General features: G+C 44.4%; 1 protein-coding gene across 4 annotated transcripts in view; it reads right to left on the bottom strand.

Moving 5' to 3' along the window:
• Positions 1–22,958, bottom strand: part of STARD9 (StAR related lipid transfer domain containing 9) — a 205,243-nt gene that overhangs the window by 33,429 nt on the left and 148,856 nt on the right. For 3 of the 4 annotated variants that reach the window (XM_077127589.1, XM_077127591.1, XM_077127592.1), the window contains 6 exons: positions 20,199–20,389; positions 19,253–19,712; positions 7,430–17,617; positions 7,048–7,245; positions 6,379–6,562; positions 5,850–5,987 (listed from right to left, as the gene is read on the bottom strand). In XM_077127589.1, the coding sequence (XP_076983704.1) occupies positions 5,850–5,987; positions 6,379–6,562; positions 7,048–7,245; positions 7,430–17,617; positions 19,253–19,712; positions 20,199–20,389 (11,359 nt within the window). The remainder of the gene's footprint in view (positions 1–5,849; positions 5,988–6,378; positions 6,563–7,047; positions 7,246–7,429; positions 17,618–19,252; positions 19,713–20,198; positions 20,390–22,958) is intronic. The other variant, XM_077127590.1, reaches the window with a different exon arrangement.

Below are 22,958 nucleotides of genomic sequence, written 5' to 3'. Positions count from 1 at the left end.
ATACACAAAAAATATATAAAACTTTGCTAAAAGAAATCAAAGATCTAAATAATGAAAGAATAGTCTGTGTTCATGATTTGGAAGACTAAATATTGTTAAGATGTCAATTCTGCCCAAAATGATTCACAGAATCAATGCAATCCCAACCAAAATTTCAGCAGCCAAATTTGCAGAAATGGAAAAGTCAATTATCAAATTCACTTGGAAGTGTAAGGGGCCCCATATAGCCATAACCATCTTGAAAAAGAAGAATGAAGTTGGAGGATTCGTACTTCTTGACTTTAAAGCATAGCACAAAGCTACAGTGGTCCAAATAGCATGGTACTGGTATAAGGATAAATATATTGAGCAATGGAATTGAACTGAGAGCTAGAAATAGACCCTCACATCTAAGACCAACTGACTTTCTTTTTTTTTTTTTAACTTTTTAAATTGTGTTAGTTAGATTCAGTTGTCAACTTGGCCAGGTGAGCATACCTAGTCTTGTTGCTGCGGACATATGCCAACAGTAGGTGAACCTCATCTGTTGCCAATTACATCTGCAGTCAGCCAGGAGGCGTGTCTGCTGCAATGAGTGACGTTCGACTTAATTGGCAGGCACTTAAATGAGAGAGCTCAATGTAGCACAGCCGAAGCAGCTCGGCATTCCTTATCTCAGCACTAGCAGCTCAGCCCAGGCCTTTGGAGATGCAGAAAGAAGTCACCCCGGGGAAAGTTGTTGGAACCCAGGGGCCTGGAGAGAAGACCAGCAGAGACCATCCTGTGCCTTCCACGTAAGAAAGAACCTCAGTGGAAAGTTAGCTGCCTCTCCTCTGAAGAACCAACAAAATAAATCTCCTTTTATTAAAAGCCAATCCATCTCTGGTGTGTTGCATTCCGGCAGCTAGCAAACTAGAACACATATATACAAAAGAAAGAAAAAAGCAATGACTCTCAGAGCATTGTTCAACACATAGTTACAGGACAGATCCCAGAGTTTGTCATGGGCTACCAAACCATTCAGATTTTTCCTTCTAGCTGCTCCAGAATATAGAAATCTAGAAGGAATAAATTTTTTTTTTATCATCACAATCTACTTTTTTTTCTTTTTTGGGAAAAATAACATATATAATATATAAAAAAGCAATAAATTCCAAAGCACACCTGAACAATTAGTTGTAGAGCAGATTTCAGAGTTTGGTATGGGTTACAATTCCACAATTTTAGGTTTTTACTTCCAGCTGCTCTAAGATATTGGAGACTAAAAGAAATATTAATGATTCAGTAATCATATTCGTTTGTTAAATCCTACCTTTGTTGTATAACTCCACCATCGCCTTTGATCTTTCTATCCCACTCTTTAGGGTTATTTGGGCTATTGCCATTCTTTTTCATGTTGGAAACAGTTGTCAATAATATGGGGTAGGGAGATGGGACTAGCTGATGTTCTGGAGAGGCTCTAGGTTTCAGGACTTATCTGGTCTACAGACCCACCTGGAGGTTGTAGATTTCTGGAAAGTTACCCTAGTGCATGGAACCTTTGTAGAATCTTATGTATTGCCTGCCCTAGCTGTTCTTTAGGATTGGCTGGAATGGTTTTGGTTGGGGGTTGGCAAGTTATAATAGGTAGTAATGTCTAACTAAAGCTTACATAAGAGTGACCTACAGAGTAGTCTCTCAACTATTTGAACTCTCTCAGCCACTGATACTTTATTACATACACTTCTTTTCTCCCTTTTGATCAGGATGGAATTGTTGATCCCATGGTACCAGGAACAGATTCATCCCTGGAAGTCATCTCCCACACCTCCAGGGAGACTTTCACCCCTGGATATCATGTCCCACATAGAGGGGAGTGTAATGATTTCACTTGCAGAGTTGGGTTTAGAGAGAGTAAAGCCACATCTGAGCAACAAAAGAGGTCCTCCAGAAGTAACTCTTAGGCATACCTATTGATAGGCTGGCTAAGCTTCTCTGCTAACTATAAAAGCTTCACAAAAGTATGAGGAAGAGCATACCTCAAGATCAAGTGGTTGGCCTAATGTCTTGGGTGTCCCTAATGTTTGACACAATGTTCTCGTTTGGTAGCTACCGGAATGCAATATACTGGAAACAGAATGGCTTTAAAAAAGGAGAATTTAATAAGTTGCTAGTTTACAGTTCTAAGGTTGAGAAAATGTCCCAATTAAAACAAGTCTATAGAAATGTCCAATCTAAGTCATCCAGGGAAAGATGCCTTGGTTCAAGAAGGCCGATGAAGTTCATGGTTTCTTTCTCAAGTGGAAGGGTACATGGCGAACACAGTCAGAGTTTCTGTCTCACCTGGAAGGGCACATGGTGAATATGGCATCATCTGCTAGCTTTCTCTCCTGGCTTCTGGTTTCATGAAGCTCCCCGGGAGGCCTTTTCCTTCTTCATCTCCAAAAGTCACTGGCTTCTGAACTCTCTGCTTTGTGGTGCTGCTCCCTCTGAATCTCCCATTCTCCAAAATGTTTCCTCTTTTATAGGACTCCAATAAACCAATCAAGACCCACCCAAATGGGTGGAGACATGTCATCATCTAATCCAGCTTAACAACCACTCTTGACTAAATCACATCATCCAGGGAGATGATCTGATTACAGTTTCAAACATACAGAACTGAATAGGGATTATTCTACCTTTATGAAATGGGATTTTGATTAAAGCATGGCTTTTCTAGGGGGCATATTTCCTTTCAAACCAGCACACACAGTATCAGGGGATTCCCTGATGGTAAAGTTTAATTGTTCCATATTTTTTCTCCCATCCCTCAAGGAACTTTGCCAATACTATTTTATTATCTGCTTACTCTAGTCTAAGATGTATCCAGGCTTTACCCAACTGACTTGACAAGGCTGCCAAGTCCAATCAGTTGGACTTCTAAAAGATGGAAGCAAAGTGTCCATAAAATGATGAATGGATAAATAAAACATGGTATATACATACAGTGAATTATTATTCAGCATTAAAGGTAATCTAGAATCTATGTTACCAGGTGCTGGGTTAGGGGGTTGAAAATGGGAGTTATGCTTAATTTGTAACAGAATTTTTGCATAGGTTGATTGTAACCTTTTGGAAATGGATGGTAGTGATGGTAGTACAATATTGTGAGTGTTATTTTATGGCACTGAATTATATTGTGAATGTGGTTAAAAGGGGAAATTTCAGATTGTATATAATAAAACTTTAAAGATAAAAGAAAAAAAGAAACACTATTAAGCTGTTAAAAATAAATCAGTGGGTGGTGCAATGGTGGCTCAATGGCAGAATTCTCGCCTGTCATGCCAAAGTCTGCCCATACAAAAAAAAAAAAAAAATCAGCAATATTTATCAGCATGGTGGTTCAATGCTCACCTTTCATGCAGGAGACCCAGGTTCAATTCCCAGACCATGTACCCAAATAAATAAATAAATAAATAAGCAACAGATTTACAAAATCTTGTTTAGTGAAAGAAGGCAAAATGTTAAAGTAGTTATAAAATGCTTTCATTAATGTGCTTTGAAAAAGATACACATGCATTTTTTTTTAATTTTTTTTTATTACACATGCATTTTTTTAAAAAAAGATGCACATGCATGAAGTCCCCTTCGGGGAATGATGAGAAAGGGGGAAATTCAACTTCCCGAAGTTGAACTATTGATATTCTCACAAGCAGTGCAGACAATCAAAGCTATAGGTTGAGCCCCCAATCTTAGGGTTTGTTCAAACGAAACTTAACCCCACAAAGGATAGGTCAAGCCTACTTAAAATTAGGCCTAAGAGTCACCCCCAAGCGAATCCCTTTTGTTGCTCAGATGTGGCCTCTCTCTCCAGTCAACACAACAAACAAACTCACCACCCTCCCCCTGTCTATGTGGGACATGACTTCCAGGGATGTGGACCTTCCTGGCAACGTGGGACAGAAATCCTAGAATGAGCTGAGACTCAGCATCAGGGGATTGAGAAAACTTTCTCGACCAAAAGGGGGAAGAGTGAAATGAGACAAAATAAAGTGCCAATGGCTGAGAGATTTCCAATAGAGTCAAGAGGTTATCCTGGAGGTTATTCTTATGCATTAAATAGATATCACCTTGTTAGTCAAGAGGTAGTGGAGAGGCTGGAGGGAATTGCCTGAAAATGTTGAGCTGTGTTCCAGTAGCCATGTTTCTTGAAGATAATTGTATAATGATATAGCTTTCACAATGTGACTGTGTGATTGTGAAAAACTTGTGTCTGATGCTCCTTTTATCTACCTTTTCAACAGAGGAGTAAAACATATGGAATAAAAATAAATAATAGGGGGAACAAATGTTAAATTTAGAGTGAAATGCTGGTGATCGGAGAGGGGGAAGGGTGGGTGGTATGGTATGTATGAATTTTTTTCTGTTTTCTTTTTATTTATTTTTCTGAATAGATGCAAATGTTCCAAGAAATGATCAGGATGATGAAGATGCAACTATATGATGATATTGTGAATTACTGATTATATATGTAGAACGGAATGATCAAAAGCTACGAATGTTTGCGTTTGGTTTTTTTTTTTTTTTGGTACTTTAAAAATTTTTTTTTAATTAATAAAAAAATGCATGCATGACATATGTTTTACATTGATGCAATGTAAATATATACTTTGAAAATATATACCAAACTGGGATAATTACTTCTGGGGAGGGCAAACAGGAGACTGAAGGATGCATTTGCCTTTGCTACTGATTTTTTTTTTTTAACCATGTGAAGTTATAAAATGAGTGTCAAATTTTATATCCACATTCAGATCTTACCTCTAAACTTTATATCTGTTATTTCCAACTGTCTACCTGATAGCTCCACCTGGATTTCTCCCAGGTATCTTCATCTCAACAAGTCCCAAACTAAACCCATATTCTTCACCACAAAACCCAGTTCTTCCTCAGTATTCCTTGTTTCATTGTTGGCACCACCATTCCTTCAGTTGTTCAAACCAAAATGTATATTGTACTTGAGTCCTCCCCCTCTCCCTTCCAATCAATCACCAAGTCCTATAGATGCTCTCTCTCCATTACATCCACATCTGTTCATCTTCACTGTCAGTGCCCTAAACCAAACACTTGTCATCTCTTGCTGGACTTCACCATAGTCACCTGATGAGTCTACCTATACCTGCTCTTGGCCCCCTGTTTTGCAATGACCATTTTACTTCCATGCTAAAAGTTTTTCAGCAACTCACTATTCTAGGGAACAACAAGGTCAGATGGATTAGAAAAGATGAGAATTCTCAATATGGTCTACATAATCTGACCTTTACTACTCATTCACGTGTCATGTCATTCTCCATTTTACTCTTTATGTTCCAGACCCCTAGCCTTCTTTTAATTCTTCAAACTCTTCCTTCCTCAAGACCTCTCTTGCTGGGCCCTCTGCCTGGAAGGCTGTTCAATACTCACCACATCTCTCCCACCACCACCGCTACGAACCTTTTACTTAACTACCTCTCATTTCCTAGTCTCCTAGTTTAAATGCATTCTCTTTAGAGTATCTTTAATGATCTTCCAGGCTAGGGTAAGTCCCTTGTTTTATGCTGACTTAGCATCTCTTCTCCATAGATCTTAATGCAGCAATAATTAAATGATTTTAAGATAAGATGTTTAATATGTATCTACTCTGATAGCCTATTTAAGGACAAAAGCAGTTTTGCTTACTGCTATATACCCAATGCCTAAAATAGTGCACATTTGCTGAATAACTGAATAAAAAGAGGGAGAGGGAAGATAGAAAGTAAGATTCAAGGCCACAGCACAGTAGGGAAGGCCTCCAGAGACAGAACTTCCTGCCCAAACCCTTGCCTCAACTGGCTTGGCCCCTGGCTTGTTCCCAGTATCTGCCTACTCACCAGACTCTCTGGGGATTGGAACTGGCCTGACAAGGCTGTGTTGCTATTGTAACCAGAGGTGATTCCAGAAGAAAGACTTCCATTGGAGCTGGTGCACAAGGGACTAGCATTAGCCAGGGCGTGTAGTTTCTCCTCTTCCTGGAAACAACAGGGCAGCATCAACAAGCTTCTAATGGACCCATATTCCCACCACACCCAAAATCACTTCTTCTCACCTCCAAAGCTCCCATCAATTCCCCAGGGCCTCCAACCTTCCTCAGAGCCATCACTCCTCACACTTCCCCATACTCCCCACAATATCTCAAGGTCTCCTCCTCCCAGTTTCTGGTCCAGGGACAGGAGTTATTCTGATGAGGATGACATGTAGAGAGGGAAACAGGTTTGATTTGGGCTGGGACCAGGATCTCACACCTTCCTCCAAATGTGGTGCCCCAAGATTCAGAGGCAGCTACAATGAAGTTGCCCCAGCCTGAGGTCTTCCCCTGGCTCCAAGACTACCCTGAAATCAGAGGCAAACCCCAATCCCCACCTTCAGCAGCTGGGAGACAATCTGCTGGCGGATCATTAACTTCTCCTGCTCAGTCCGCTCCCGCAGTCGTTCTCGGGCCTGGGCAATCTTCACCTTGGCCTCCTCGCGGGCCCGCTGATAGTCTTGCAGCATCAGCTCTACATCAGAGGAAGCTTGAGCAGGCCTTGCTGAAGCCTCTGGGCTCCTGGGGAAGATCATAGGGGTGGAAAGATACCTTTTAACATGGTTGGTGGGTGAAGGCCCTAGCCTGCCCACCCCAGGTAACTCAATTCACACCTTCTTGAAGGACTCATCCTCCCTTTGCCTACTAGGTCTTGATTTTAATTTTACAGCCTCAGGAGAGGCTGCTGGACAAAAGAAAAACAAGCCATTCTGAGGTCCAGGCCTGCAGTCTGAAGTAGCATGCCAGAGCTATTCTATGCATCCTTGCCTGTGACCCACCTCCCTCACCTCTGCTTCCTCCTATATTCTCTTCTTTGCATTTGCCCTTCTCTCACATCCACCTCTACTTGTCCACAGGCATGTAGGACAGACTCCTGGAGTCTTTCATTTCAAAGGAAGTTGTGGTCTACATGCTCCAGGATGCCAGAAACTCCAGCCTCTGATTCCCCATAATCCCCTTACCCCACAGAGAGCCTGCCCCCTGCAGGGCTCTGGGTCTACCCTTGCCTAGTGGTCTCTACAACATCCTTCCTCAGTTGCTGTAGGTATTCTCGGCGCCGGCTAGGTAAATCAAGGTCGCGGGTGGGGAAATCCATGCTGGATAGGAAACTCAGTTGTTTCTGGGGGCTGAGGCTTCGCATCCGGCAGAAGTTCTGGAGTTGCTTAGCCCGCTCTCTCCGGAGGGTCTCAATGGTGTTTTTTTGCCTAAGATAAAATGTGACTGATTCACTGAAACTGGCCCCAAATGCCCTATTCCATAATCAGATCTCTGATCCCTGAAAAATCCCAGGGCTGAGCAAGAGGAGAGGGAACCGCCTCCACTAGCTTTCATCAGTTTTTTCCTTTCAGCCCACCCCTCAGTCTCCCACTCCAGGTTGGGGGCCCTTACCGGGCATAGAGTTCCTTCCAGGTGGAGACAGTATGTTCGTCAGGAGCAAGTGCTGTCCCAGTTCCACTCTGCAGCACCTGCAGCAGGGCATCTGCCTGCCCGAAGCCATGGTGCAGTCTTGCTTCTGTGAGTTCCATGCTGAATGAGAGGTTCTGAGCCCCAACTTGCAGGGGTACCTGCTTCCCCTGTGACCACTCAGGATCCTGGCTCTTATCCTCAGGAGATTGTGGGAGAATCTCTACCTGCTCTCGAGAGCTGAGATCACATCCAGTCCCCAGCTCCTTAGTCATACCTTGCCCATCAGAAGAGTCACCCTGAACCCCGCCCCAGTTCCTAAATTTGTTATGCATTGGGAGGTCCGTCAAGCTGTGATGCTGGGGCTCAGGGGCTATGCACATCTGGGAGCCAGGACTCAGGAGTCCCTCAGGATTGCAGGTCCCATGGGAGCCCAGGGTAGACCCTTGGAGTGCTATAGTATCAGTCAACTCAGAGATGGGACAGGGGCTGAACTGTTTGAGGTCTGCCCATGAAGACGAAGACTCTGAAGTGAGCTGTGATTTCATTATAAGGGCTGAATTCTCACCCCTATTTTCTGTCCTGCTCTGCAATCGACTTCGCCCCCTACTGCACAGCGGGCCACTCTCTGGGGAAGCTACCTCCTCAGGCACAAAGCTAATGGGCAGTTTCTGGCTTTTGCTCCTCAGTGGTGGAGGCAGCTGTCCACTTTGTACCCAGGTGGGCACTACCTGGGTGGTTCTGGGCTGAAGCTGCTGAGAGCGCTGACCTAAGAAATTAACTTGGAATTTGGGACTCTGCTGCAGGTTGCCAAAGGAGCTTAACTCAAGGAAGGACCTCCCATCACTATTTTCTAAAGGATTTCTGCCTTCTCCACACACAGCCTGAACTCTCTCGGATTCAGGTGACTCTTCAATTGTTTGAGAATAGTTATCTATTGGAGACCTTGGGGCACCAAGAGGAAGGTCTAGGCTGGAGTCAAGCTTCTGATGGCCTTCAAAGGAGTGAGCTGAAGGGGCTGAGACAGACAAAGAGCTTGGGGGGAGACATGACCCTTCAGTGCTGGCACTAACCGTGAGGATTGGAGAGGAGGCCCTGTCCACCAACAAGGTACTTGTGGGGCCCTGCGTCTTCTCAATCCTAGGCTCCCCAGTGGACTCTGGGGAGTGAGAGACACTGAAGCTAGGCCTGCTGACAGCCAGGCAAGAAGATTCCTCTGGTTGAGAACTAGCAGGCAGGGAAGCATCAGAAACTTGGGTGTTCAAAGAAGGGAGGTTCTGCCCAAGGTGTACTTTCTGAAACCTTAAGTAGGATGAAGATACTGGAAGCTTCTGGGGCCTGCACTGGATACTTTCTTCCTGAAGATCTGGGGGGCCTGCTGTTCCCTGTGATGTTTCTGTTGTCTCTCTCTCCTGAAGTAGTACCAGAGTATCTCCCATTCCTTGAGACACAGTCAAGATATCCGAGTCAAGTACTTCAAGGATCATATTGACTCCCTGAGGTTTGGCCTCTGGAGCCTGGAAGGGCAGAGGAGATGAGGCTATGTCCGTCTGGCTACCCTCATCCACAGGGGTTTGAGTACAGCTGTCTGCCATGAGGATTGGTGGGGTCTCATCTAGGGTCTCCTTCTTGGTGTTCTGTTCCTTTTCAGGCACACTTGGTTGGGAGAGACTCCCCAGCAGTTCTGATGTACTGTGAAGGAGCTGTGAGAGATGAAGAGAAAGGTTGTGCATGCTGGTCCATGAGGCCAGATCAGAGACTGATGTTGCACTGGTTTTTGACTTGTCAGGGGAGACATCAGTGCAGTGCTGATGCAGTCTGCAGCTTAGCGTCTGTGTGCCCCGCTCAAAGGTGTCTTTCCTGTTCTGTCCCACAGAGTGGACTGCCTCTGATGGATACAGCAGCATAATTTCATTCACAGGACCTGCAGTACTTCCTTCAGGCAAGGGGGGCTCACTCTTCAGACAGCCCATTTTATCAGGGAGGGCTCTGAACTGGGGTCTTTTCTCAGGACCCCTCATGGGGGCTGCTCCATTAGTACCTGTCATGATGTGGGGATTCCCCAAGGCAAATGAGGAATCCCATACCTCCAAAACATCATTTGAATGCCTGATATTCTGAATGCTGCCATGTGTGCTTGACAGGTCCCGGGCACTGGAATAGGTACTGAGATGGGAATAGAATGGGAAGTTCTCATCTTCAAGGCCATTGTCTGTGCTAGGGCATTGGGCCACATTTGATGGTATCACACCCTGAGGTGTCTGGCTGCAGGAGCCATCAACTGTACCACCAAACACATACTGCTTCCAGCCAATCTGCCTAGGCCTCTCTGGACAACAGGGCAGATTACAGGAACTGATGTCACTGGAGCCAAAGTGCAACATTCCTTTGTCGGCCTTAGAGAGCCACTCCTCTGGCACAGCCTGGCCACCCAACTTCTCTGGCCTTTCCTCCCAGGCTTGCTCCAGTGTACCAGACATCCAACTAGCCATGAAATCTGGAGTTGGCATGCATGAAAGAGCTGACGACGTTGGGTAAGGAGGAGTGGTAGGTTTCAGAGGCCTATGGTCAGCAGTCCTACCATCCAGGTTACATGAGGCTTTCTGACTGCAGTCCTCAGTTGCCAGAGATGTTTTCACCGCTGACACTCCTAAGGGGTCATCCTGAGGATGTGGATTCCATAATCTGTTAGGATCCTGGTTATCCTCATCTGTCGGGGAAGGAGGCTCCACACTCATGTTCAGCTCCTGAAGAGACTGGGAGGAGCTGACCACAGAAAACTGTGGTCTGGGAAATGTCTTGAGGGAATGTCTGGAGCCAGAAAAGACTGCAATCACAGGAGCTGAGTACCTGTGGTGGGGAGGTGGTTGCTCCCTATCAGAGTTGGATTGACCCAGCCTCTTGGTAGAAGGCTGGGGGCCACTATGTTCCAAGAGCACAGTGGCTGAGTCTTTGAAGTCTGATGAGAGCCTCTTTGGCTTGGACACAGCCTTCTCCTCTATCGTGGAATCACTAATCTGGCAGCCATCCAAACCCTCTTCATCTGAAGGTGGGGGATTCCCACCCTGGGCAGGGGCTTTGCCATTACCCAAAGCCTGGTCTCTCTGCTGCTCCTCCTCCTCCCAGAGACTGTCAGCCCGAGTACTGTGCATGTGTTTTAACTTTGCTAAGATGTTGGCTTGGGGATCCAAGGAATGGTGATCCCTGGACTCCATGGAAAATTGTGTTTTTTCTGGAAGGCATGTGAAGGTATTATCTAAATATCCATGCTGTGGCTCTACTGCCAGCCCACTCTCAACAGACCCTCCACCTAAATTCAAGGTATTTGGCCTCCCATTTGTTGTAGGTAGTTCTGGCTTGGTTTGAGACACCTGTGTACTCTGCCCACCTATACATCTGTTCTGAAACTTCCTCAGTAGCTCAGGGTACATGCCTGTAGGGAAAGGGACAAGCTCAAGCTCTGGGCTGATTTTCTTCTCAAAGCACTTTTTCTCAGGACCCTCTACTGACCCGGGTTGTGACTCGTTGAAGGAACTGGTCCTCACATCAGGGGCCAATCGGGAACTGCCTTGAGCCAGAGCTAAGTTAACAGCAGTCTCTAAGTGTGCCTGAGTGTGGCTATCTGTCAGCCCAGATTCCATATTAATGCCTGTGGGCTTAAGGCTATGTTCCCTGGAATAGCCCTTTCCTCTCTCAACCACGTCACAGGCCCTGGAAGGTACTATGCAGGAGGCTGGGTGAACAGTGCCTGGGGCAACCCTGGAGGGCCCCTTTGCCAGGTCACCCCCATAATAGAATAAACTGGATGAATGGGAAGAACTGGTAAGAGAAGCAATGGGTTGAGAACTGCATAGCTGTTGGGAAGGAAGAATTCTGCTCTCTTCTTGCCCCCTGGATGGGGTAAGAGTCCTGAGGTTTTCAAGGCTTCCTGAGATGATACAATCCTGAGTTTCCTCTGGGCATCTGAATGGGGTCTCCTCACTAACTTCCTTGGGACAGGGACTAGGTCTTTGATCTGGGAATGAAGTTGGCCCAGGATGTTTGCTGCCAAGCCTGTTGGCTCCTGCCAGCCCAAACCCACCACAACTCTTCCTCATCACACACTGTTGTGAAGATTCTTCCAGTTCAATCCTTCTCAGGTCTTCACACAAGAAGTTACCTTGTTTGGGACTTGCCTTCACTTCTTCTAAGGCTGTGGATCTCTCAAGGCATTGGACATGGTCTTGCTTAGGTCCTGAGAGACCTGCAGAATTATGCACATCACAGATCACAGACTGACTTTTAAACCAGTTTTCCTCTTCTGGCTCTGAAGTAACTAAGAAATTACCCGAACTTCCTCCATACTTGTTATCCAGAATTCTAGGTTCCTGGTGCTCTGAGCTGCTCTCCTGACTGCCAGGGCACATGGTCCCTGCAGTATCACATGGGGCTAACTGACTTTCTTCATGTGAATCCAGTCGGGAAATATCAGAGTGGGCCTCAGAAGATAAGGCAAGTACTAGTTTCTCTGGGACTTTCCTCCTGTCCTCCTCTACTGCTGTTAAAGGAGGAAGACTCTCTGAGCACAAAGAACCAGCAAAGGAAGGTGTTCTGGTTGCTCCTTTATTTCTCTCTCTGATTTTGGAATAATCAGAGTGCCACATAAACTGTTTATCTGCTCCAAAAAAATGTCTCAGTTCTCCAGTAAAATGGCCTTTGTCTAGAGTGGGGATATCATGGGAGGAAGCCTGTGAGGGGCACCATGTCCCTTTGTTTGTTTCAGTGCTGGGCAGAAGCTGAAAGCTGTCTACAGAGCAGGGTGTAGCCTGAAGGACTTTCCTCTCTTCTGTCAGCAAATATCCTGGCTCAGCAGATGAAAATGCCATGTAAAATTTCTGGGCTTCCCCCTCATTTCTAGTCCCATCTGACACAGATTCATTCACTTGTTTACACTGAGACCTCTCAGGGACTCTTGAAGAGCATTCAGATTCTAATAAGGTTTCACGGTAAGGAAGGATTGTCCTTTCAGCCCCAAAGTCATTAAGCTGTTTTCCCTGGGCCTTTGCTTGTTTTATTTCTTCCAACATAACCAGGTACACATTAGATGTGTGGGCAGAAGGCTCCAACATCCTGGGATCTGGATTAGGTACCCTTAGCAGGGAAACAGGTGCTGAGAAAACATTGCTGATAAGACTGAGGTCCTCAGAATTATTCTCTACCGTCCGGCCTGTCTCCCTGCCTTGGTAGTTTCCCTCTTCTAAGGAGCAGCTAGTTCTCTTTTCAAGCTCGCTAGAGACTTCATTCAGAGAGCTTTTTATTTCTGTTAGTCCAGCTGCCTCTGCTTCAGGTACAAAACCCTCTCTGGTACTCCAGTCCATCAAGGTACCTCTGAAGTTCCCAGCCTGGTCTTGCGGGGTGGTGCTTGCTGAGATCCTGTCCTCAGCCTCCAGGGGAATGCTCTCTGGTGCACTAGATTGACCATGAGATCCCAAGGCCATGGCTATTGCACACCCACACCAAGCAGAGTGAGCCACAAAGGAATCCCTCCTAGCATTTCCCTGAGGACTGTGGATTTTGGTGTTTTCACTCTGTTTCTGATCACGTACTCCAGCTACCAAGGGGCTGTCATTAATTTTCAACATTGTAGGATGCAGCACAGAGTCAACTGAAGAGATGCTTATAGTATCAGGTGCATGAAGATAGCTTCTTAGCAGACTTAGAGAACTCAAAGGCAAGATGTTACTCAAGTCTTGGTAAGAAGGAACTGTAGAGTAGTCTGCCTGGCTCAACAATGGGCAGACAGTCTCCTGGCTGAAAATTCTGCGCCTACAAACTTGGCTTCGACTAGAAAATTTCTGAGTTAATGAGACCATTTTATTCTCCTCCTGTAGGCTCCCTCCCCTTTGCACAGCCATTTCTTCAATTTTGCCTTGAACTTTTGACTTCTCTTGCTTGGAACTGTTTATATGTTCAGCACCTTTCATAGTCACCAATTCCTCAAGATTTTCCAAGCCACAAGGTTGCCTTTTGGGGCTTGATGATGCTTTGAACAACTCATCCTCATCTTCAGAAGATGTCTCTGACCTGGGCTGCAATGGAAAAGCTCTAGATAATACTTCGTTTTTCCTTGGGTTAAGAGAAGTGCTAGCAGACTCTCTGTAAGCTGTACATACTCCTAAATAACCACAAGTGTCCCTGAGGGATCTATCTAATGCATCTAGGTGATTATGCTCTCTTGCAAATCTAATCTTTTCTATATATTCCCTTGCCTTGAAAGGGCTCTGGTTTATTTTCTGGACCTGAGAATCTTTCCCGATGCAACTATTATGCTCCTTCATTTCTTCAGCTTCACTATCCCTAAAAATTACATCATCCTTCTGTTTTGGAGAAGGTGGCTGATCTTTGAACGACAGGGGTTCTCCAGAGCTGTCTGGCCTCTGGACACACTCAGCCTTCTGTTCCTTCCAGTTCTGATACCCAGTCTCCTTACCAACTCGTGGTATTTGGGAAGTGAGTAGCTTCTTATTCTGCTTGGATTCAATTTCTAAGATACCATTTTCCAGCTGCACCACACTCTTAATTAGCCTAGCCATTTCCTCAGCATTATTAACTTGTTTATTCTGATTCGTCTCAGGTGGCTCTTTGGGATTTAACATTTCTTGTGACTTTCCAGGCCCCTTGCACTCATTGGGGTTTCTTTCCTTAGAGGATGTAATTGACTGTAATCTTTCATATGTAGGGTCTGCACCTGGAAGCTTAAGCTTGTATAAACTGTCGCTGGGATGGAGAGCTTTTGTAAGTCTCCCAGTTGCAGTCATCCCTTCCCACTTCTGGGGTGAGCTCTCATCCTGAGCCACTATCCCTGGGCTGCTTACATGATGATCTACTACTGATCTGGACTTCAAAGAAATAGCAATTTCCCCTGGTATGTCCTTTTCGAGGCCTAAATTAATGGGTTTATGGATGAAATCTGACATGGTCCCAGAAGGAAAATGTCTATTTATATCAAAGGCCTGGGTCTGCCTTTGGACTGCTTTCTGACCCTTTTCTTCTCTAACTGCCTTAGATTCACAAACAAAGAGAGGCTTTCCAGATTCCAAATTGTTTGGGGAAACATTACAAGAGGACTGAGCAGTGGCCTTTTCTCTATCCTTGGATGCTAAAACACTATGCTTTATATTTAAAATTCCAATCTTATTTTCAAATTCACATACTTTTCTGCTGGTGGAAAGGAGAAAATGTCCATTCTGAGAAACAGAAACTGAATTACAACTTCCTTCTTTAATATCTTCAGGGCATTTCTCCATTTCCCTTATACCTTCCCGGGTATTCAAATCAACTGGCCTTTCTGCTGCAATCTGCAGAGACGGGGAAATCTTGGTATTCTGGTTTCGTAATGGCCCTGGCAAATTATTCTTCAAATAAACATCTTGGAGGACATGCTGGCCATGACCAAAGGCCCAGGCTTCCATGAGGGGCAGGAAAGGTACACCTACTTCTCTGCAAGCTGGAATCTCTAAGGCAGTTTCTGTCAAGACATCCCGGCTTTTGGTCACATAGAATGTTTCCAAGGGAGGTGGCTGTATGGAAGATGGGAACGGGGCCCAGGGAATACAGTGGAGGTACAATTCTGGATCTGATGAAAAGGCAAAGGAGAATTCTGAATCTCTTCCAACTATTTCTTTAGTACTCTCCTGGCAATCTGCTTTCTCTTTCTGCAGAGAATGATAATTATTGTACCTTAATTGCCCTAGTTGGCCTGCAATATTCCTCCTGAGAGGAGTCCCGCCTTGGGACCAATGGTTTTCTTTAGTAGCTATGATGGTACCATTACTGTGACAAGGGTTCTTCAGGAAGAAGCACTCATCAGAGCAAGTCATCAGTTCAGGTTCTCTGCTATCCTGAGAGCACTCTTCCACATTGTTCTGTTTGATTTCACTTATTTCTACCACGGAATTTGGTATCTTGCTCTCTGCTGCAAAAACTTGTGCATTTTTGTTTCCAGAAGCCAATGATTCTAAGCCTGTTGAAGAAGTTCCATTACAACTCATCTCTTTCTCATTAGTTCTATAGAAATTTGAAGGACCTTCTAACTTGGCACCCAAACTGTCCTGTTCTCTCTCTGCTCTCAAATGCCTAATCTTGGACAGATGAATGGGAAATTTTTTAAAATCCAGACTGCTAGATATTCCAGGTAGAGAATCTCCTCCTTTGCCAGAAGCTTGGGCCAGGGAACCAGAGTCTTCCTCAAGGCAGGGGAAAGTTGGTCTGGACTTTTCTATGGCCTTCAAACAAGGATGAGACAGTTCAAGCAGGTACTTTTGCTGAAGGGTAGCCCAGTCCCTTTCACAGGAACTGCCCACATGAGTGAATGAGGCAGCAGAGGCAGCCAACACACTCGATACACTAGAGTTATTTGATGCTTCAGAGCCGTCCTGCTGGGACATGTTAGAGATACCTCTTCCCTGAAAGGTGCCATCAGCTCCTGGCTGAAGAAACCTGTGAATACCCCAGAATGACAGCATGGATGTATCAGAAACTGGAATAGCATTCACATCTCTTGCATTGCAGGGTAGCTCAGCACTGCACTGGAGCACCTGAAAGCTGTATGGTTGGACTGCTTCTGCACTGGATGGCTTTGGTTCTTCCATATTTAGCCAGTATCCAGGCCTCTCCCAATCACAGGACTGAAATTCCTGGGCATCAGGACTTGGACATAAAGAATCTACTATTCCTGGAGGGTTGCTAGGATTGAACCTTGAGTCACAGGAAAACCAGGAATCCATGGACGTTAGCGGGCTTCCTCTTGAAAGCTGCATGCCTTGGAGAGAGTTGGTTTGCTCAGAGCAGCAGGCCTCCATCTCTGGCTCAGGCTGCCCATAGTGGGACTGGAACTGGGGATCAAGGTAAAATGAACTGTTTGTTGGCAGGATAGCCTCCAGCCTAGTTCCTATTCCTTGGTTGATGGCACCAAGCCTATTCATTGCCTCCTGGTCCACTACAGGTGTACTAGAGTTCTTCAAGTGCCAAAAAGTCTCTGTGGGCATTTCATAAGTTGAACCAAGTAAAGGTTCTTCTTGCCAATCTTCTCCCACTTCTTCCTCGATATCAATCAAGCTATCCAGGGAAAAGCTCCTGTGAGCGTTCTTCCTTAGTCCACTGTCTAAGGGTATGGTGAAGCTCCTGACAGATGTTCTAGTCCTATCCTTGTGGTAGCCATGGCCATTGGTGGGATGAATGTTCTCTGGATTGTATTTTTGGGTTTGGTACCCCTTCTCAGCCAGCAAGTTCTCTGATATTAGGCTGTTGTCACTTTCAAAGTTCTCTGGCTCAGGAAAATCCATGTTCTTTCCCTGGGGCACCCCTGCCTTCAGGGGTTCCTTTAGGGATTTGGCATAGACACAGGAGAGAGAATCCACTGAGGAACAGCTATCTGTATCAGACAAATCATTTTGTCTTGCATGATCCACTACAAGGCTGGAATTTGTGGATGGCACCATGGTGTCTGGGTCCCCTGCACTGTGTTGCCTCTTCAAAGGGTTGCCATGAGGCAAATAAGAGGACTTTTTGTCAGTGTCTCTGGCCCTATCTGCCACCACTCTCCACTGCCTTTTTGATCCTGGAGACGCTCGTTTGGCTTCTGTCTGGAAAGTCTTAGCTGTCTTTCCAGGCTCAGCTGCCTGCTTGGGTTCATGAGAATGCGAGGAACTGCAACCAGCTTTCTTTGAAGTCTTGTGGGTCTCAAGGGTCCCTTCTTTTTGCCACTCTGCTTGCATGTGGCTGAAGTCTATTATTCCCGTAGTCCTTCTAGTCCAGGTGACAGGGGTAAGGGCCTCTGGCTCATCCCTTGGCTTTAGCTTCTCAGCCAGTTGGTTCAGAGGTGCTGAGTCTTGGGACACAACCTGATGGGGCTGCTTACCCATTCTCTCCATTTCCTGGGTGCTGGCAGATTCAGGACTCAGAGTGAGGCAGGTGCCTGGAGTTGAGACTTCCTTCCTGGCCAAGGCTATACTGGTGATGCAAAGCTGCTCCTGGCCTGAGGAACAAAGGTCATTCTTGTCATGATCCCCTATCCTTGGAGTGGAAAAAGAAGCCTGGGGCAAATGCTTTTCTGATAGAGTTTTCTCTGATGCTTGGTGAATAGGGTCAGACATAACTGGTAATGTGGTAGAGGGATCCCAATGCAGGAAAACACTGTGGAGACAAGGAAAGCCATCTCAGAGACAATAAGAAATTATTTTTATTATTCTATAATATAAAATTATATAATATAATATAAAATAAAAAATATTTTATATTATATTATAGAAATATAATAAATAAATATTTATTATATTTCTACTTTTTGCTGACAGAGGGAATATAAAGTTCCACTTAATTTGCCCTGAAAGAGGTTAAAAACTAGGCCAATATCACTGTCTCCTATTGTCTTCAGGGTCAGAGAACAAAACAACAGAACAAAAGGAAATTGTGGACTATAGCCCCAGATCTCAGGGAATCTCCAGGCACACCGTTTCTCAATTTCTCCATCATAAAAAACTGAACTGAATCTAATCATGCCTCTAGAGAAAAACATCTAGTTGACAGGAGATACTAGGAATAAAGGAATAATTTAAATGACACTGTGAGTACTCAAACCAACAAATGTATAAAGTGGTACATTCTACAGAAAAAACTAATCAGTTCTTTAACAAATAAGTATGAAAAAATAAAATACAATGAATGATTATAGGAAACTTAAGAGACATAACAACCACCTTTAGTTTGTAAATGTTATTTGGGTCCTGATTATAAACAAACTGTAAATAGACATTTTTGAGGAAATTTCAATATGATTTAGGTATTAGATTATATCAAGTAATTTATCTTAATTTTGTTAAATGTGATAATGACATTGTGGTTATAACAAAGTCTTTAGAGGTGCATACTTCAGGACATAGGATTGAAATGACATGATGTCTGGGATTTGTTTTAAAATACTTTATCAAAAAAAGGGCAAGTAGGGAGATAAATGTGATAAATCCTGATAACTGCTAAATGTAAGTAGTAGATATACTATTCCCTCAATTTTGTGTATTCTGAAAATTTTTTAAAAGTTAAAAAAAAAAGCCCATCTAGTTCTCAGAAGATCTGAAAAGTAAGACATTGTGCACCTACCATAGGCAAAGCTCTTTGCTAGGCCCTGAGGATATAAAGAGATATAAAGAGCTTGAGAGGTACTGGATACAATAAATAGCAAAAATATTAAAACAATCATCTTGGCAAAATATAAGGAATGAAGGAGAAAAGAAACAAAGATCCTAAGATTGAATCTGGGATTCAGAAAGACAGTGTTCCACTAACCCAGTTAGGAAGTGAGATCAGGAAGCTTCTTGAGCTGGCAGGATGGATCAGGATAAAGAGGCAGGAAACATGGGAATTAAAAAGTTTGGTTTGAGGCATGATGAGATTTTGGTGATGGTAGACTTATACAAGGAGATATATGTATATGGATAGTTAGGGACTAAAGAATAGGTAAAAAAAAAATGAGGCTGAGATCCTTACTCAGAAGATACATCACCAAAACAAGAGTTATCGTTATTCTGAGAGAGAAAAGGGGAAAAGCCTACGTCTTAGAAGATATAACTATAGAGAAAGAAGAAAAGTGGCAGAAAGGGAAAAAAGTGATGAGGAAGGGAGGAGAAAACACATCTTTTCATTTCACAGCTTGAGGAAACTAACTGGGAAGCAAAGAGCACCACCTGGGCAACAAAAATGTAAATTTCAGCCAAGGGCCCTAAAATACTCAGTGGTGCCCAAGTGCCTCCAGGTAGCAAACACTGGCCATACCTGTGTGGCTGGGGCAAGTCTTGGCTGCAGAACCTTTGGCAGCTCAAAGAACTACAACTTGTTGATTTGCTTCTACACAGAGGTCTTGGAATCACAGCAGCAGCATGAGAGATCTGGTTGGGGGACTTCTGGGTGCTGTCATCCTGGAGCCAGAACAATGCCTTGATCTGCTCCAGTCTCTTTTGGGCCTCCAGTTGCCTCTGCTTCTTGATGATTCTCTCTAACTGGAATGTGATCTTTTTTCGCCAGACAGTCCGCTCTGCTGTCCGGAAAGCATGTCTCCGTAGGAGATGCAATTGTACCACCTGTTTCTGGCTTCGGACCAGCGTGGATGGTTGCACTTTAGAATCTGTCTGAAGCTGAACATCAGGTGCCACAGAAGCCTCAAGTTCTTCTTCTGCTACATAGTCTTGCTGCTGCTGCAAGCTGGCCAGCCAGGTCTCTTCTCCAATTATCTGGTCTGATAACAGAAAACACCCAGAGACAATGTCAGTACCTCCCTCCCTCCCCTTGGCTGCCTGGACCTAGACATCTCCAGCCATGGCTGCACCAGTGAAATGGAGTGAAAGAGCTGGCTAGAGTAATATGGTTAAGATGAAGGATGCAGAACTCTCTGGGGCAGAGTCCACAGGGTGAGGGAATGAGGACCCCCAGGACTTAGCACAGCAGTGGGCACATGCTAGCAAAGCACGGACAAATGTTTGAGTGAGAACAAGTGAGTAGAAGATTTATCATTCTGAGGAACAATAAGGAAGTCAGTTCCCTTATTCTTGTTTCCAGCACCCATATGAGAGGCTCTGGTCTTTAAATGAAGGTCCAGAACACCTAATGCCAAAGATTCCATCATATCACAAAGAAAACAAAGGAGAGAATACAGAAGGCTTGAGAAGCATGAAAATGAAGAGATTAGAAGATGAGGCAGACACTTTAAATGGTGAGCACCTACTGTCTTTAATCTCCTGGTTGATGTGAGTTTGATCAAATTCCAGTTCCTGCTCAGCTCTAATTTGTCCTGCTAGGATTTGCTGTATCAAATCCTCCACATTGCAGTGCTGCTGCTGAATCTGGGCCCTGTCGGATTTCTCTCCAGCCCTCTGCTGCTGGGGATCCTCTCCACAACACTCTTCCAGCACTCTCCTGTGACAGAGGAAGGGGAAGTGAAAGCCAAGCTCAGGACAAACTTGTAGCAGTCTAAGTCCCTCTGACAGAATCCCTGAATTCAACAGGTAGAGAGGGCTCTGCACTTCTGGTAAGTGCCCTCACAAGCCTTGGGACAAACAGGCATAGTGTCACAGGCAGCTCATGACATCACAGTGCAGGATGGGAGAACAGTCATTAGACCAACATATTTTTAGAGTTATGGGCTTAGCAGAAACATAAATTCATTTTGGTTAAGGGAAATCACCAGGAAAGTAAAACATATTTTAAAAGAAACATTTTAGCTAAATTAAGAAATTCTGTTCTTTGAAAAAAGAATAAAAAGGAGTCTGTTGAAAATATCCTAGAAATACTAAGTAGCACAGAGGCTCCAGAAACACTGTGGGAATGGAAACTCGTACTTCATTAGAGGTTACTCTGAACCTCCATTTCCTGAAACAGAAGCCCTCTGTGATCTGGTAGTAAGAGGCAGTCAATCCAGAGAAGAATGAAATTACATGCACACCACACCTGTGTCTGCTTCAGGAAAGTTAGAGGAGAGATGGTCTCTACTTGAGGGGTATTCTTAGTGCAAAGGCCTGGAATAGGTTTCAAGAATTTAAACACTACCATATCTTCCAGAGATAAATACTGAATTGTTTACTGGTGAAATGGTATGCCTAGGATTTGCTTTAGATCCAGAGGGGAGGAGTGTGGGGAAAATGAGTGGAGGTAAAAATGAAATAAGATTAGCAATGAGTTGATAATTTCTATGTATTTGAAATTTTCCATAATAAAATATTTTAAAAGAAATCTAGATTATACTCATATGTCTTCCTCTAAAAACTGACAGCTTCTACCTACATTCTAGCCTTTCCCTGGGATCACACATGGTCTTTCTCCATGCAAAGACCTCAAATGTTATTTCTGCCAGAATATCTCCACCCCTGTCATGCAGGTTTTTAAAGCTCCAACTGCATGTAAGCTCGAGAGTAGGCACTGGGAGGGGAGTGGCTGGGAAAACTCAGGATCTGCTAGAGGCTAACAAAAAGACAGAATCTGAGTTCCTCTTACCTAGTCCTCAGTCTTCATTCCATCCCCAGATAAAGCTTGGAAAGGCTCGTTTATTGGTTTGACACTAGAATCAGATCTCAGACAGTAAGAGCAATGTGCTCTAAGGGATTAACTTTTCTTAGGAGATTTATCATTTTATAAAGCAAAATGCAATCACAGAGGGTGTCAGAGTAGACATCCACAAACCACAGCCTGTGGGCCAAATTTGGCCTGCCACCTGTTTTTGTAAACAAAGTTTTATTTATTGGAATGTAGCCACACCCATTCCTTTATGTACTGTCTAGGGCTGCTTTTGTGTTGTACCAGCAAAGCTGGACTTTTATAGAAAGTTTGCAACCCTTCTTAGAGGAGAATAAGATTCTTAATGCAGTCTTAAGAGGAGAGTGACTAGATGCATGTGGGAGTGAGTGGATGGATACTGACACAACCACAATCTCTATTTGGAAGGAGGCTGTGAGGTGACTCCAACTGCAATGGATCCAAGGACTAGCACAGGCCCAGATACTGGAGAGTGTGTACTCAGGGGAAGGTTGGTGCTGACTGCTACGGCTGTGGGCAAAAGGCCTAATACACACAATGGAACAAAAAGAAAGACGGAAAAGCACCCTTTACCACATGTGAAGCAGAAAAGAAATTAATGATACAAATATGAAAAGCAGATAATGGGAAACATTTCATATTAGGTGCCATGTCTATATTACTGTTCTAAATTATGGCTCAATTTAGAACCATAATGGCTCAATTACAAACACAAGGCTATCAGAGGGTCTAAACCAGACCCAGGTTAAGACCCAAAAAAACCTACCAGATACAAGGGGCATGGTGGGGGCTTTTATTCTGAATTCCCTGAGATTATTCAATTTCCTTCTCTCCCTATCTCTCTATTCCTCAGATTTATAAATTGTTTCTCCTTTCATGAGAGCTCCTTCCACCCTTACCTAGGAAAGTGGCAGCTAGCCAATTAGCTTATGCTGACCCAATAGTCTCCTTCATAACAGCAATAAGATCAGCCAAGGATAGGCTGTCTGGGATTATCACTGCAGACACAACACATCCATTCAAGATGACACACACACACACACACACCGAAAACTGCTCTTCTGGTAAGCACATACCCGGAAGTAGTGAAACAGAAAATACCAACCTATGCTACATGTCTAGGTAGATTATAAACAGCAAATCTTCACGCAGTTGCCAACTAAGAAATCTCTGTCTCTATCAGGTGACTTTTCTTCATCTTCTGTGGCTCCAGCATCCCCCAGGTGCTGCTTCATCATCTGCCTGCCAAGACTCTGTTGTGCCTCCATCTAATCTCCACCCTCACCTGCTCCCAACCCTTCCTGCTCCTTTGGGGTCTGAGAGCTTCTACAGCACAAATCAGCAGTGTCTAGTCACTAAGGCAGCAGTAATGGCAGTGGCAGTGACACTGTCTCCTAGGCTCTAGGCACTTAAAGTTAAGCCAAAAAATTCCCACCTGGGAATATGCCAACAACAT

This window comes from Tamandua tetradactyla, chromosome 14 (assembly GCF_023851605.1).
Source record: "Tamandua tetradactyla isolate mTamTet1 chromosome 14, mTamTet1.pri, whole genome shotgun sequence".
NCBI lineage: Eukaryota > Metazoa > Chordata > Mammalia > Pilosa > Myrmecophagidae > Tamandua > Tamandua tetradactyla.
This window is presented reverse-complemented; position numbering and strand designations above follow the sequence as displayed.